The sequence below is a fragment of the Sesamum indicum genome, linkage group LG2, assembly GCF_000512975.1.
Source record: "Sesamum indicum cultivar Zhongzhi No. 13 linkage group LG2, S_indicum_v1.0, whole genome shotgun sequence".
NCBI classification, from domain to species: domain Eukaryota; kingdom Viridiplantae; phylum Streptophyta; class Magnoliopsida; order Lamiales; family Pedaliaceae; genus Sesamum; species Sesamum indicum.
Window position 1 is genome coordinate 13330988 of NC_026146.1, and position 17907 is coordinate 13348894.

General features: G+C 31.9%; 1 protein-coding gene and 1 non-coding gene across 2 annotated transcripts; one reads left to right on the forward strand and one right to left on the reverse strand.

The window, feature by feature from the left end:
• On the reverse strand, positions 6327-6398 carry TRNAP-UGG. Its single transcript has one exon. It is a non-coding gene; the product is annotated as a tRNA-Pro (tRNA).
• Positions 10286-16920, forward strand: LOC105156048 (embryogenesis-associated protein EMB8). Its single transcript, XM_011072080.2, has 8 exons — positions 10286-10777; positions 11351-11479; positions 11781-11912; positions 13512-13654; positions 13775-13872; positions 13957-14051; positions 14532-14585; positions 16486-16920. The coding sequence occupies exons 1-8, from the start codon at positions 10343-10345 to the stop codon at positions 16699-16701; spliced, it is 1302 nt and encodes a 433-aa protein (XP_011070382.1). The 5' UTR covers positions 10286-10342; the 3' UTR covers positions 16702-16920.

The following is a 17907-nucleotide window of genomic DNA, read 5'->3' on the forward strand; positions in this document are numbered from 1 at the left end:
CACACGATTTCCACTTAGTCAAGAAAAAAATTTTGTTCTTCAACACCATGTTATTTTTCTTACCAAAACTCCCCTTCCTTGCAAATTTCAACTTGTTACTTATTGTTGAAATAATAATTTGTAAGAATCAATTTTACTTATATTATCGTATTTATTCAATTTAAAATTACAATAATTTAATTTTTTTTTTGTGAGTTGAATATTTTTATTTACCATCTAATTAATTAAAATTTAATAGGGATAAGATAAATTCCTGACCTTGCCACTATGTAGTTGCATAAATAATTATGAAAAAACTAATTTTAATATAATAAATTTTAAAAATAATTATTGTAGCATTTGAATTCATAATTTTATAATTAATTATGTGCTAACAAATCCTAGAAATGGCATAAATGCAGGGGTGAGTCAATTCAAATTCAAACATACCATATCAAGAAGTTAGATGTAAAAGTATTTAATTTTAAATCCATGGACTGTAAGGGGTAGTTATATTCATATGGTGTCATCAATTATGGGACCTCAGTTTGATCTAATTTGAAGTAAAAATACACGAATTTTTGTCCTATTTTTGGATTTAGTGCTTTTGTGAAAAGCATTTATGTCCTACTATTTAAATTAGCGCTTTTGCGAAAAAGTATTTTTTTAATTGTAATAAAAATTTAATTATAGTTATACTTTTTTTTATTTTATGTATATATATATATATATATTACTTTTATCTTCTTAGAAATATAAAAATATTAATATAATTTTTTTAATAATTTATATGAAATGTTGAATATGGGATAAAATTTGAGGTTTATGTAACTTTTTTACTAGCGTCAATATTTTATCTTCAAATTCTAATAGAAGAGTTACGGTTGTAAATGGAGAATTCTTGAAAGAGGTGCAAGTGTAATTTTTAAAAAATAAATAATAATTTGAGAGAAAGTATAAGTTTACATTTTTTGAGGGAAATTAAGTGTAACCAATGGAAAGAAAATACCTTTCACATTCACAAACGTCGGTTAATGTACTAATTTTTTGTAAAACCGAAAATGTCATTCAACTTGTAAAATAACTAACTTATTCAACTTTTCAAATTTTATATTAATTGATTTTTTCTTTCTTCATTTCTTTCTTTTTTTTTTTTAATGTAATGTATTTATTTATATATTTTACATAGTATATTTTAAAGCATAAAAAATTATTTATTATATGCACGCCAGGACAGAATGCCTAAACAACTAGTAGTATAAATTAGTGGAGCATAAGTTATTTTGTTTATAAGAATGTGAAAGAATTTACGTAACTCCTATAGCTAGAGAGAATATAATAGCAACTACATGAAATACGATTTTTTTATCATAACTGATTATCATGATTTAAAAAAAATAAAGAATCGCATCGAATTATAATTAATCAAGATTGTACAATGATTATTGTTCGTTGTTTCAACATGCGAGGCCAAACGTCTGACATAGCTAAAAATCATGCCAAATACTTCATCCACAACAAAGAAACTATTACAAATACTTTGATCATAACTAAAATCATAACAAAAAAAGTTCATTTTCGATCCTCGAGTTTCTAGACACACCATACTCCCGCTCAAATCAAGGCTATGCTCGATCCTAAGACGGATCAAAAAAGAGTCGGGAACCTTTAGGTAGTGAATATCCTCATGATTGATGGAAAGACCGATGATATTTTCCGTCAATCCCTATCAGTTGTTCTGTTTTCACCGTCTTCGATTCAAACTGGATCCTAAAAAAAAAAAAAACAGTTACAAATACTAATTAAAAGTGGTCAAAATATAAAGTTTTACATTAATTTAGTATTAATTTATCATAATCTTTAAATCATAGTCGTTTGTAATACAATGGGCATAATTTTTTTTTAAAATCTAGCAAGTGGAAAGCAAAAAACGGCGCCGTATCCTTTGTTTGATGGTGGTGGGGCAGGTCTTCATTGCGTCAATCACAACAAGAGCAAGCATTTCGATTTTGACGGTATGTGAGGTGAGGCCATCTGCGTTCATTCATACACAAATATATATAAAGGTATCTGCATGTGAGCGTGACGGCATTAATTACCATAATTTAATCCCACCTCCATTTTAAATAATTTCAATTTTAGTTGAGTTGTTGATATTTGTACTCTGAAAAGTGCATCAGATATTTGGGTTAATTACAATTTAACTTATATGATACGTGAATTGAGCAAATATTATTTATGAATAATTTGTTATTTTATATTTTTTTACAGAATTGAACAGAATGAATACAGATGTAAACAGAGAATTTTCAAAAGGGATAAAAGTATAATTTCATAACTTTTGGGGGGAATAATTCTAAATGTAATTAACCATTCATATTTATAAGAAGGAGAGCTTGTTGAACAACAGCTTGAGTTCTATGTATATATACTTAGCCAGTATTTGATATTGTCTCCTCTGATTGCCCAACATAATTTTTCATGATGTCGGATTGCTTATGAAATCTGGGGCACAAATCCAAATTACTCATTTTAAGACGACTTTTGAAGGGTGAAAATGATTACACTAAGCGAAGAGCATGCTGTAGTGCTTGCTGTCATGATTGCAAATTAGGGTTCATCTGATGATGAAATATGCACCAAACTTACTCCTACTGTTATAATTGCTTCTTCGTCAAGTATCCAATTAATTACAACTGGTTTTCTGCGAATCTATTAGGAAAAATTATAATTTTTGGTCCAGTAAATATAAAGGGTGGCAATTTGATTATAAGGGTTTTTTAAAAGAAATTGTCTTAATTATAAATAACATCTCGTTGTTTAAAAAATTACAAATACCCTCATATAATGAGTTGTCACAAGGAGGTATTTGTAATTCCAAGAGTATTTATAATTTTTTAAACAATAAGGTGGTATTTTATAATTTTGACAAACCTCTGAGGAGTCTGTTGTAATTTATCCTTTCGATTATGTTGAAATTAATTTTGATAATTTGTTGATACTATAATTTAAAAAAAAAAAAAAGTAATGTAATAACCCTTCTGATTGAAAAATCATAAATTAACTAAAAAAATGCATGTGTTGTGCACGTAACACGTGAATTTAGGAATTTACGGCCATTGTCCTCAAATTGGCAACTTCTTTTTGTAATTGTAGAACCAAATTGCCAACACTGATTTCAACAAAATCAATACTATCACCCTTATACTTATAAAACTAAAATTATAATTTTTTTTAGAATACTAATAGACAAAAAAATAATTCTAAATGAGAATTACAGTAGCTCGACCTTATACATACACTTCTTTTTTTTTTAAAAAAAAAAGGAAATGCTCCTAACACAGGATTTAATGAGCTTCTTTTTTAAAAATTTAAAAAATATATTATTTTCTTTTTAAAAAATTCAAGAGGATATTTATTATATATCTATTAGTATTTTAGTTAATCTTAATATATAGTCTGAGCAAGTTTTAGCTTGCATTTTGTATGAAAGAATGTGATTTGGGGTTCCTCCAAATATATTCAAAATTTTGTTTCATCCTCTATTTTATTTAACATTAGACGTCGTGACACGTTGTCCTTATATGTATACAATAAATAATATTTTAGATTTTAAAATATATTATGAATAAGAATATATATATACAAATCAACACTACCACATTTAAAAATATTACGTATAATGATTTTTTTTAAATAATTATAAAGGATAGTGAAAATAATGGACCCAATAAATATTAATTTTATATCCGGTAGGTGTGTGTGAATAATAATAATATTTATAGCAGTCTTACACGCTGCATCATAAATGTACGCCGAATATATGAGGGTTTTCATTAAATGTTGGAGGGTTTTAAGTTAGGTCATATAAACCTTAACTAGTAAAAAACACACCTATTTTATTGAGTATTTACAGATGATTTTTGACATGAAGGACAAGCGTATACACTACAATAAATATAATATCTAATCATGGTTAATTATTATTATTAAAAATCAATTGTCGTAGTAAAAGTTATTGATCAGGATCACGCAATGTTTGTAATTGTGAATAATAATTTAAAAAAAATGGCAAATCTCGTCCAATTTCTACTGGAAAACGCTACATATGTGACACATGACAACCCTATTTTTTCAATGAAATTGTCATTTTTCATCAGGAATTGGACCAAATATACTCATTTTTTAAAATTATTATCACCAATTATAAATACTCTATCAAAATTACAGTACGAAAAATGCATTTTTTGCTGTGGTAAAATACTCATGCATTTAATTAAGTAAGTTGGCGTATTATATATGATGTGGGGTGCAGGATCAATCTATTTCTTACAAGCTTTTTTATTACCAACCAATAAATAAATAATAAACATAAAAATAATCAAAGTTGAGTAGTTGTAGTATGTGATAGTCGTCCATGTGTTAAGGTGTCTAAAAATGCAGAGAACACGGGGGAGACAAGACATCCCATTTATGCAACCCCACATGCTTCTGCCTTTGCTCTTACGCCAAATTAAATCCACTCACATGAAACTTCAGCTCTTATCATGTAAGTGCTATTTCAAATGAAAATTCAAACTATGTCTTGATTATCTTGCACATGCCTTCAATTTTGAACTTTTTTGGAGTCTTTTTGTAAACATATAAAGGTTTGGATTAATTGGAAAAAAATTGGTATCTTTTTTCCCCATTAAGGGATTTTAAATTATTGGACTTTATGGAAATACTATAAATTGGTTGCAGTGACAGTATATATGGTTTGGGTCGACGTTACGTCAAATTGCTACCTAACAAAGTCTTATCGATTATTTATTGAAAAATGATGAATGAAAAATTTAAAGAATACATTTAATTAATAAATTTGTTTCGATCATATTAAATCATAACAAGTGATTTGTCACGTAGATGATGGTTGATGGTGCCCAATCGTCGTCCAATCATGTCTAACGTCCAAATATGTATGTTCTTTGGTTACAATGATTTGTCCATTGGGTGAAACCATTTGGATGAAATGATGGGTCCATTTGAGTGAAATGGTATGTTTTTGGGTGCGTCCATTCGGATGAGACTTTCAAATGCATCTTTTCTGATTGGACATATCATTTAAATAATAGATTTTCAACTTCTATAAATAGGACCTCTATTCACTTCATTTTTTTTAAAAAAAAAAGTTCATTCATTCAAATTGGAAGGCATTTTAGAGCATTTCAATGTGTTAGCATTAAGAGCATGTCGTCTTTTATTAAGAGAGATTCAAAATATTATTTGGTTCGGCATTTCTAGTGTTGTTACTTTAAAATTGCAAGTCATTGTATCTTGGGAGAAAAATTATCGCTTTTTGTTAGCACAGAGGGGAGCAATAATTGTCTTAAAAATAAGGAGTCTAACTCTTAGCTCAACTTTATAATATACAATTCCCGCATATTCCTGATATTTTCCGCGACATTATCAAGCCACAAATTTCAACTTAAATGATGTGATTAGAGTAGTTGTGATAGTGATTCGATTGGTATTATTTCAGTCTGAAATTTAACTTTTATAAGCAAAGTACCTATACGAACTTATACGATACAATTATTTTATTTTGAACCATTTAGCATATTATTAACAAAGATTTCGAACTTTTACTTTTTTTTATTTATTTTTGTTATTCCTGAATTAATGTATTAACATAAATGAATATTCTAATTGATTCAATTTTATTTTATTTTTTAAGTATTATTATTTTGTTGAAAAAAGAATTCCTGTATGTACAAATGTTACAATATATTAAAGTATATTTTAAATTATGCAATTCATATATATTATCTAACGCAAAGAAATAATTTGCCCATCAATTTTAATTGTCAATAAAACGTTTATACAGTGAGTATCTTAAAATTTAAAACATTAATCAATCAAAACAAAATTAAATAATTTAAAACATTAATCAATCAAAACAAAATTAAATAATTTAAAACATTAATCAATCCAAACAAAATTAAATAATTTAAAACATTAATCAATCCAAACAAAATTAAATAATTTAAAACATTAATTAATTCAAATCTAACTCCTCCTGCAAATGTAAACTTAAGAATGTGGAGAACGGTTGATTTCAAATGACTTCATATTAATTAAAATTAAAATTCATCTTAATGTCTTAAGATCTGAAATCCACTATCGTAAAATTATCCAAACAAGTATAATAAACTTATTTTTTTTTCCCTCTAATTCCATAAAATCAAAAGCAATTTTTAAAAATTTCAGCTCACATAAACATAAAATAAATAGGATGAGAAATATAATTTTAAAAACTTTTTAAGCTCACAGAAACATGAAAATGATAAAGGATGAGAAAGTAAAAGGGGGCATTCCGGGAATCGAACTCGGGACCTCTCGCACCCAAAGCGAGAATCATACCACTAGACCAAATGCCCGGGTTGGTCCCTAGCTCAAGTACTTTTTACTAGTTTATAAATGGAACCTGTGGGTTTTTCTTGATGTCAAACATGCTTCTCATGCACCTCTCCTAAAACCAAGACAACACTACCCTAGTTGTTAAAGTTCATTATGACAAAGACTTAGAACTATTGTTCTTAATATTAATAAATGGAGTGGGGGTCCATGTCAAATTTCCACTTAGGTATAGATAGCATTTGTTAAAAAAATATTTGAACAATAATGAAATCAAGTATATAAGTAGTGATAGCAATAAGGCAGGTCTTGGACGGGTCCAATCGGATACGAGATCCCTCTCCCCCTGCTGCCCCCCAAATGAAAAAGAAAATAAAAAAATATAATTATAAATAATTATCAACATTTTTTTGCTACTCCTTTTTCCATTTCCTAGACATAAGAAATTAAAATTCTTCCATGATTCTATATGATTGATAATTCATACCGGGGCCGCTTCACTTTCATGCATATTTTATAAATTGTCTAATTTTCATAAATTATTACAGGTGAATGAAAATTCATCAGTAAGTCAAAAATCCATTACAGTAAAACATAACCCATCAATAAAATTCACAAAGACAAATATGAAATACCAAGGAATACATGCTACAAGCAAAGTTCACATAACTGACATAAAAAATTTAACAAGTTTGAAATTATAAACAATTAAACACATATTTATGCTCTTATCATATTGATTAGGCTTTGTTAGTCGTTATCACAATTGTCTTAGTCATCTTCTTCATCAAGCATTGAAAGACAAGTTTGTATACCATCACTTGTCGAACAAATACTTAGGGGAAGAAAAACACAGAAGAAAATAAGTATAGTAATTGTTATAGTTTAATGTAATAAAAAAAATTAATTAATTTTTCTTACCTTTGGCTTCATTCTACAACCAACGACGAGAATACATCAATATCTCCGCAGTAGTGTGATGGAACTTGTTATATGAGGATTAATCAACTTTCCTCTACACTAAATGTAGACTCGGATGCAACGGTAGAAATAGGAATAGCTAAAATATCTCTAGCCATCTTCTATAGAGTAGGAAATTTAACTATATTTGTCTTCCACCAGTTCAGGATATCAAGATCACGAGCTATTGGCAAGAGACTTTCTTCCAAATACACGTCCAACTCCAACGTCATAGGTATGTTAGTAGCAGAATTTGGTTTGAAACCACAAAATTTTCAAACTCATCAAGACTTTCCATCCACATTAACATTACTACAAATAAGAGATGACATTAATTTTCCAAACCGCCAACGCTTGAATCACTTCCACTCAAAGTAAAATATCTAGATTAGTAGTCAAGCAACAAATTATAGCAATTATGTCGAACCCCATCAATTTTAAACCTTGCACTTTCATGATAAATTTCGGGAAAGAATATGTTCATCTAAATATTTAATTTTTTCACCAAATAATATCATTTTATGATTTACAATAAATTATATAATATAAAAAATACATTCAATTGATATTTTATTTATAATATATAATATCAATTTAAATGTAAACACCTTAATAAAGTTTTCAATCTAGAATTGTATAAAACAAAGAAAAGTTCATCTAAATTATTAATTTTCTCATAAAGTAATATCATTTTACGATTTATAATGAATTATATAATGTAAAGAGTACATTCAATTAATACTTTATTTTTTAATAAATAATATTAGTTTAGATTTAAATACCTTAATATAATTTTCAATCTAAAATGAATTACATAAGACAAAGAATACATTCATCTAAATTATTAATTTTCTCATCAAGTAATACCCTTTTACAATTTACAACGAATTATATAAATCAAAGAATACATGCAACTAATATTTTATTTTTTAAGAAATAATATAAATTTAGGTTTAAGTACCTAATATAAGTTTTCAATCTAAGATGAAGAAGATAAAGAATATGTTCATAAGTTCATCTAAATTATTAATTTTCTTATCTGCTCATTTTTTATTTTTTGTATTTCTTCTATAGAGTTGGGCACATTGAAAAATTGTTTAGGGTTTATGTATTACATTATAATTTTTATTAATTTTATTATATATTAATAATAGATAATAAAAAATACTAAATTTATTACCTTGGGTTCGAGGCAGGGCGGGTCTGGGGCAGGATTGGGTGGGGAGGGGGGGGCAAGACTCGTATCTACAAAGAATATGTTCATTAGTTCATCTAAATTATTAATTTTCTTATCTGCTCATTTTTTATTTTTTGTATTTCTTCTATAGAGTTGGGCACATTGAAAAATTGTTTAGGGTTTATGTATTACATTATAATTTTTATTAATTTTATTATATATTAATAATAGATAATAAAAAATACTAAATTTATTACCTTGGGTTCGAGGCAGGGCGGGTCTGGGGCAGGATTGGGTGGGGAGGGGGGGACAAGACTCGTATCTTGTACCGAATTCAGAAAATTTTATCAGGTCTGGATTGGGGCTCGATTTTTCGAGGTCAATTGCCATCCCTACATCTAAGCAATGCCGTCCATGTAGTTTTATACCTGCATAGGATATCGATTATTGAATTGTACACGATGTCATTGAGTGTTGATTCAACAACTCAATCCTTGATAGCAATGTACCACAATATCCTGACTAATCTAACCCAATCAATCGTTTAGTTATTCATTTGTGAGCTCTTAATAATCAACCAATACCCCTGGTTTTTATGAAATATCAGGCGTAAGGCTAGTTGTTAAGCACCGCCTTGTACTTTAAATATTGTGTTGTGTGCCTACAAAAGGTATTATATGTAGAAAAGACAGTTGAAAGGCGGACGCTTCATCCAACTAAAAATATCGTAAGAGAGGAGTGGAGCGGAAGCCACTCGACTAAAAAGCAAGATTATTTGTTGATTTGAATTATCAAAGCTAATAATTACAGATAACGAAGTTGGCTTGCAGTTTCTTCATAGACGGGGTGGAAGGCGGAACGAGGTGTTATAATAGCTCATTTGAGGGTGAAAATGCAACCAAACGAGTTGCTTCTTCCGCCCGACAATCTTTTTGAGATGGACTTCCGCCTACCCTAAAATATAAACTTGGTGGGTCTCTATGTAGGGTATGGTAGATCTTATTTGAATTTAGGGATTCCTCTATAAAGAATAAGGGAGAAGATCTACAACTTATCATGTTACATAGAATAGCAAAAATAACTCCTTAAAGAAGCCTTTTCTCGGATGAGATAAAAAAGAATTTACTCCCCCTAATTCCTTCTATGGTTCCACATGAGAATCCAATATGATTATAACCTCCACGTCTAATTGAACTATGAGCTAGAAGTCTTTTGACTTTCGTTTGAGTCATGGCGGCCACCTTAAGTCAACCAGAGCGCCAAAGCTAAGTAAATTTGTTATCCCCCACTTCAGCTCGATTATGACCTAATTGTAATTCCACTCAAGAATGTGGGTTTGGTACTCTAGAAAGCCCATTTCAGCATCTTCAAAAGTAGTTGATTTGTCTAAATTGTCCCTGCAAAATAGATTACTATTTAAAAAAATTGTAATACATTTTTAATCCATTATGACATTTTCTCAATTTTTGTTTATATGAGATTTGTCTCTGTTCATTAATGCAACTTAATTTTTTAAATTATAATTATTTATTAGTGTCACATTAATATGCACGCCCCCAAGTTTTATAGCCTTTTTCTAAAATTATATATAAATATTAATTATTTTATATATTAATCCGCGATAATATGAACTCAATATATAAACATAATTTTCAATGGTGGACTCATCCTTGACACCAATTAATCTATTATACATTAAATTAATTAATTTCATATAAGAAAGTATTCCATTTTACTTTTTTAAAATATAAAATAACTAAAAAGTATAAAAAAGCACTAAGTGACCTTCGCTGCAAGCGCCAACCACAAGTTTCTCTCTCTTGCCGACCAATGGTGAGAGCCTACGCCTCATTCGGCTGCGCCACCCCTCTCTCCACCTCTCTCCGCCACCTATCTCATCTTTCCTCCACTCTCATCCCCTCTAAACCCCACCATTTTTCTGCTCTCCGCGCTACCGCCACCATCGCCGCGGCCAAAATGCCCGGCTCCTCCAGCAAGAGCCACCCTTCACTCGAAGTCATAGGCGGAGCCGTGGACACATTCCTTCCTGCATTGAAAACCTTGCATCTTCCATACGTTCCTTATCCGTTTATTGGTTGGAATTGCCATGTGGAGACTATCTTCGCCGCTTTTTTCCGGGCACTCCCAGACGTCAGGTTCCGGCGTGAGTGTCTCCGCACTAGAGACGACGGTGCTGTCGCCCTCGACTGGGTATCTGGAGATGATCGCAACTTGCCCTCTAATTCTCCCGTTCTCATTTTGCTGGTGGGTTTCAATAAAATTGTTCATACAAAGACAGGGCATATTCTTATGTTGTTCAGAGCTTTATGTAGTTACAGAGTAAATAGTTATAATGTAAATACGGTGTTTGCTTAATCATTCTTTTACATGGATGCTTCCTTTTTGGATATTATTCGGTTAATTTTACCAATAGTAACTTGAATTACTATATCTACCAGACTACCACTATAGGAGAATTCTAGCCCATGATTCTTTTGTTCGACATAAAAAAGGTGCTCCCTTTTTACAGTACTCAATGTCGATTTAGCAGACTTCAAACAGTTGGGCCGAGAAAATAGGACTTATATGGTGTATGATAAAATGAGGATTAACTTTAGTTGATGATGGTGATTACTTACTATTTTATGCTTTGACCTCGGATTTTGGTGAGGTGATGGGAGAAGGAGAAATAAAACATTAAGTACATTGATTATTTCATGAGGAAAACATTTTTGTTCATGTATCTCGTTAAATTTTAAGAACCAAATGTCACCTATATGTTTATTATGTGTTTGAAATGTGAGGAGGAGAGAGTATATTTGACAATGATGGTTGCAGCCAGGTCTGACTGGTGGCAGTGAGGACACATATGTGAGGCATATGCTATTGCGAGCTCGGAGTAAAGGATGGCGAGTGGTGGTGTTTAATAGCAGAGGCTGTGGAAACAGCCCTGTGACAACAGCTCAGGTACTCATGTTTATGAGCTTTTATTTTCTTTGCATGGAATCAAGGTCTTCAAATTTCAAATACTTTTTGAAGTTGCCATCTTTTCCCAGTATTTGGCTGTATTTGTGTTAAATCCTTCTTCCGCAACCGATGCTGATAAAATGTAGACCATAAGCAAATTTTGATTGCTTCTTTAGTTCATGAACGTTTGAGATGCTGTCTGAGTTGAACAAATAATCAATTCTTTTGCACCTTACCATATGATGGAGAACTTTCATCTCTACTGCTTACCATTTATTTCTTCACCGGCTAATCTTTGCAGTTCTATTCAGCTTCGTTTCTAGGAGATATTTCTGAAGTAGTGGCGCATGTTGGCAACTGCTACCCAAGTGCTAATTTATATGCAGTTGGCTGGTCTCTTGGAGCTAATATTCTCGTCCGATATGTGGGCCAGGTAACTGAACCAGGTTCATGTGGTCTAACTTTCTCTGCATTCTGTGGAGTGCATGCTACTTAATATATCCTCGTTTCCAAGTGATATTAAGTATACTTTATCATGTCATTGTTGCTTAAACAAGCCAACATGGTCCGTCATGTGCAATGCGTTAACTGCACCTCTGATTCCTTGCTTTTGTGAGCTACTAACACGAAGGGGGCTTCTGGGTGGGAAGCTTTAAATGCGTTAATTCGCATGAAACTTGCTTGTCCTTAGCAGCTTCTAAATACGCACCCCGTGCTTTAGTTTGTTATGGTAATTGCTTATAATGAAGCATTCTTAGCAATGAAGTCATTTTTTCATTTCTTCTAAGTGTTAAATCACGTAGCTGTTTCGCAGTAGCTTCTTGCTGCTGGCAATCCAGATCTTTTCTTGACCCCCTTGGAAAGATAGAATTATGCTAGCTACTGAAGGACATGGACTTGCCATGCAGGCATGCATATAGGAGGAATTGTGTACAGGAGCATCACCTGTGAAATCAAGCTGTGAAAATGCGTTGACATTGTCTTCATAGATCCAAGAAGTATATATGATAGATTTTAATTGCTACATGTGGATAAAGTGAAGAACTAGGAAGAGAAATTGACTTTTATTTTGAATGCATTGTCCTGTAACTAGAACTCCGGCCTTTGGTATAAGAGAGCTGATGGCATATCCTTGGACTCTTTGGGCTTCCCAAAATTTACACGCCAAATTTCTTTTTAAACAATTGATATACAATTACTTAAAGATAGTCCGAAAAAAATTCACAAAATATTGCATTTTCAAAGATGTTAAACCATTAGGTAGAACTGCACTTGCCATTAAATTTAGATAATAAAAGATTAAGACATTGTCTTAGAAAAGAGGTTCTATATGACAAAGAAAAGTACAGAGTCCACACTTATACAGAGTCAAACAAAGTGTGGGTCTTTAACTTATAGACGAAAAACTGCGATTCTAAAGTGCTATTTTTGCCATTAAAAAAGAAAAAGTGAAAATAAGAACAGCTAGTACCGTGATTCTTTGCTTATTTAAAAAAATTAAAAAAAGTATAATTTAAGTATTTTTGTATGCAGACTAGTATTACTTGATCCATCTGGATATTTACTTGCACATAATTGGGCTTTGCATTTTCACAATTGTGGATCCATCTGGATATTTACTTGATCACTTTGTCTTTTCCTAGGTACAGAATTAGATGATCTGCAAAAATATATGGATTAAGATAAGCAGCTTCCTGGAGATTTATTTTTTCATGTGATAATTGTAATCAATTAATTAGTTTACTCTTTTTCTTTGATGGATTTTCTTATGATGTGGCAAGAGTTTCGTAAAGCATAGTCAATTTGGTCCAAATCAACAACTATCTGAAATGTCAGTAGCTGGAAATAACAGCAAACTTCCCAGCCTTCATTCAACTTCATTTTAATGTGTGCTAAAAGAATGCTATTATGGAACTAAATAAAATCTCACGGCTGAAGGGAGGCAAGCGGTCCCTGCTCTTTATCTTACATTTTCTATTTCTTTGTGTTAAATCTACTGCCCTTATCTTACCTATATTTCTTTTTGTCACAGGAATCTTTCTCTTGCCCTCTTGCAGGTGCCATATCCTTATGCAATCCTTTTAATTTGATAATTGCAGATGAAGACTTCCGTAAAGGCTTTAACATCGTTTATGACAAAGCTCTAGCAAATGCGCTTTGCAAAATTTTCAGGAGGTACCACGCAATTTTTCCCTTGACTATGTTTCTATCACCTCTTGGAATTACTTGTCCATGTTTGTATGACATTCAATATCTTGACTATACATCATTTAAATAAGATGCCTTATTTTGCAGGCATGCTCTTTTGTTTGAGGACATTGGAGGTGAATTTAATATCCCATTGGCTGCTAATGCCAAATCTGTTAGAGAATTTGATGATGGACTAACACGAGGTTTGTATATGCTTATAGATGCATGAAACTCGTCATACCACTTATCTCTAACTGCTTAGTGCTTACTGCTCTTGACACTCTCAGTTTCATTTGGATTTAAATCCGTTGATGATTATTACTCAAACTCAAGCAGCTCGGACTCCATAAAGAATGTCTCCATTCCTCTGTTATGCATCCAGGCAAGTAGCTTCTGCAGTTATGGTACTATTTGTTGGAATTAGTGTAGCTTTTGCTCCTAGAGACCATGCCAGGATTAAGTGGTTGGTTCTGTGAGCCTGTGCTCGCTACCTTATTCCTGAATGATCTTGAAGATAGCATCATGTGTAATTATTTTAGTGCTTCAAATTTCTTCCGTGCCAAATTTTGCACATTATTTTTTCATTATCTTGCTTATATGGCAAAACTTCCTTTGAATTCTTTTTTATTTTCTTTTATCACTCTCCTTCTTTAGTTTCTGAACATATTTGTAGACCACTCAAGCCTTCTTTCTGCTTTGTCTATTTTTCACTTAATTGATCCATGTGATTAAACCATCTCTGGAAACTTTTCACATAGTAATTAAACCTGAAGAATCACAGAATGTACTTAGGTGGAATTATCTCACCGGATAATCTGGCCTTCACACAGATGTTTTGCTTACTTTTCAAAATGACTTTCAGGCTGAGAATGACCCAATTGCACCATCTCGGGGAATTCCTCGTGAAGACATACAGGTTTCTAAATCTCTCCCTTTGTTGCCATATACCGTCTCATAGCGTCTGTGTCCAGGTTGTTCTTTTAAGTTTCATTCATCTAAAAGGACCAAAAGTACCATGCAAGTTTTAATTCCACTTTTGGAGAACAAATAGTTGAAGCATCTTTCAATTTTTAGAATCCTCATTATTTTATGCAATAGCTAAATCCAGGATTTCATGCATTATAGATTCTTAAAACAAATAAAACTTGGAAGTATTTTTATTCTCTCCTATCCTCGTCTGCATCTTTTGATCCCTTAATCTATCCAATCCTACTAAACATTACTACTCTACTCGTTTAAAGCGAAGACAGTTCCCGCTACTTGCCTTTTGATTATCAAGGAAAATTAGCCTGCAGTGTGAATTTTTATTTTGGCTTTTCATGGATGAGATCACTGAAGTGCCTGTTGGCTGACTGGCTCAAAGAAATATGTGTGTGCAGTTCAAATTGAGAACACTTTTGATCGCATTTATGTGCATATAGTTCTCATGGAAACTTCACGTTATTATATAATGAGTAATCATATTTCATCCAACTTCTAAGTTTGATTGCTAAGTAACTTCTAAAAATCATCTCTCAGCTTATTCTGCCAAGAAATCTCTCCTTTCTATTTACTTAGTGGAATGGTTGGTCCGGGTTTGGGCTAGCCATGCAGTAGCGTATTATTTTAGTTAATAAATACATGAAATTATTTCATTCATGCCATTCTACTTGGTAGTGAAGATATATTGTCAATTCTTGACTTAGAGAGTTTGGTTGACCTTATAAGCTCTTCACAACATCTTATAAGATGTTGAAAAGTGCTTGGTAAATTTTTCATAGCAAGAGCTTAAGATAAAAAATAAGATTTTAGGAGCGTATAAGCTCCTTTAAAAGAAGTCAGGAATTTCAAACTTAACTTTTAGGTTCTTACAAACTTCTTCAAGATTTATCATATAAATTACAAGATTATGCATAATCTTATTTCATCTGAAGTGCTTATTTTCGGTTACATCTTATAAGCTCTAAAACCATGTTATAAGATGTATGAGCTTTTAAAAGATGTTTTGAATAAACTTAGGTAACACCCTCTTAGTTAAGTGCATTAGCTTTAAGCCTGGCACATTACTTTTCTGTAGCAAGGAATAGATATAACAGTGTCATACTTTTCGATTTGCTCAATGATTTTATGATCCCACAAATGGATGACTTTTGATATTTATATTTGGATTGATCTGTTACATACTTAGCAGGGTTTCCATTATCCTTCCGATTAAGTCCTTAACCTTAACCACTTTTGGCAGCCTTGTCATGGTTCTCTTTAAAGTATGTCATAAAATTTCTTCCATTGTGCTCTTGGACAACACAGAACAGTTCTTTTGAGTGTGTGGCTGGTGCAGAGTTTCTTCTTCTGTTTTAGTTTAAATGTGACTAGTTGAGTAGCAACAACTCGTTCTGCACAGTTATATCTCCCCGAAGACCTTGAATAGCAAGCATTGTTGCTAGTATTTAAGGTCTTTAGAGAGACAAAATGCGAAGAACAAATTGTTGCTACTCAATTAGTCACATCTAGAACAAATTGGTGATGAGAAAATTGCAATGTGAAGCAAACATGTAAATTCAACATTTTGTGATCAGAAACTGCTTTCACAATAATTGTTCTTATTAAATATTACCAATCAGACCTCCTTTGATACAAAATGAAATAGGTTGTGTAAGAAGACAATAATTACATGAATGTTGTGCTCCTTCATTAACTAACTAGCAGCTTTGCACACAAAACATAAGCCTTATTCAGTTTGGTTTTCTTGGTATCTCATCCAGAGCTGAAATCTGACTCGTTTCTTCTCCTCCTTGTCTTTTTCACCCCCTGTATGTTTTTGGGCTTTTGTTCCTCAGAAAAATCCAAACTGCATGTTGATAGTTACACCCAAAGGTGGCCATTTGGGTTGGGTGGCAGGTGGTGAAGCTCCACTTGGAGCTCCGTGGACCGACCCCATAGTTATGGATTTCTTGGAACACTTGGAGCAAGCTAGAGTTTCCAGTGTTGTAATGGCTTCTACAAGTCTGGAGGATGTCAACATTACTGGTAGTCTTCACCAAGTCGAGGTATAGACATAATAAAACATACCCCAATTTAAACACTGTAAAGTGATTGTACTTGTAACATACTTCATCATAGAACTATACATGGAATTGGAGCTGAAGCTATATGATTTTTTATCGATATCTTGTGGGAATACGCTGTGAAGTTCTGCTGTTTCTGGATCCCACGATTCTGTTATTTGTAATAGCTTGTATATCATCGAACGAACAAATTCTACTGGACAACTTGCCATCTTTCTCTGGCAAAGATAACTAAACTGTCTCTATAAACTTCACATTCAAGAAACCTCTCCTCCATATCTTCTAATTATCTACATTTGAATGTGCATGAGTTTAGGCAGGACTATTCCACACCATCCTCAAGATGTTCAATTTCTGTGCCTTACTCAGTCAGCAAAGTTAGGCAATTGTCATTTTCCTGAGTCTTTTCTCTGCCTAAAATGCTACTTCTTGTATTTAGATCCGAAGGTGGCTAAAATCAGCATCACATAAGAGGAAAATAGTTTAAGGAAAGGGTCACCTCTTTTTCTGCCCTGGAATTTGGTTAGGATATCCATCAACGCCTAATCTCGAACTACGACTGCCAATGAAGTCTAGCATAATTGGTGAAGTTGAAACTTTATGATTATGGAGTCATGGGTTCAAGTCGTTTACTTTAGTAATAGTTGTTCCACTGTAATAGTTGTGATTGATTAATTATATATATTTGATATTAGTAATTAATATATATTTGTTGTTGATAATTGAAATTCATGATATAATTATAATCGATTCATTTAAAAAAAAAAACAAAAGAAGAAAAATTCTTGAACTACAATTATCAAGAAGGAATGTGGAATTTTGCATCTTTTTCTTAGAAATCATGTAATTGTTTTATGTCACTATAAGTCACTTGTTCCATCAATATCATTACAATGTGACTGCATCCATTTCCACTCCTTTTACATTACACATTTGTTTTTCTTCTTTAAGAAAAGTCATAATTGGACAAAGGAATATAGAGTTTGTCACCTTCCACACAACATATGCCTAATTATGACACATATAGACATGTTTAAATTGACAACCTTTGGATAATTCTAAGATGATTTGGATCTTCTTGCACCCAACGTGGATGATTGGAGTACTTTGTTAACCCTGATCATCATACACGTGCCTTCCACATCTTAATGGTGACTCAATGTCTTACAATCACAATCGTGATTGATTGATCCG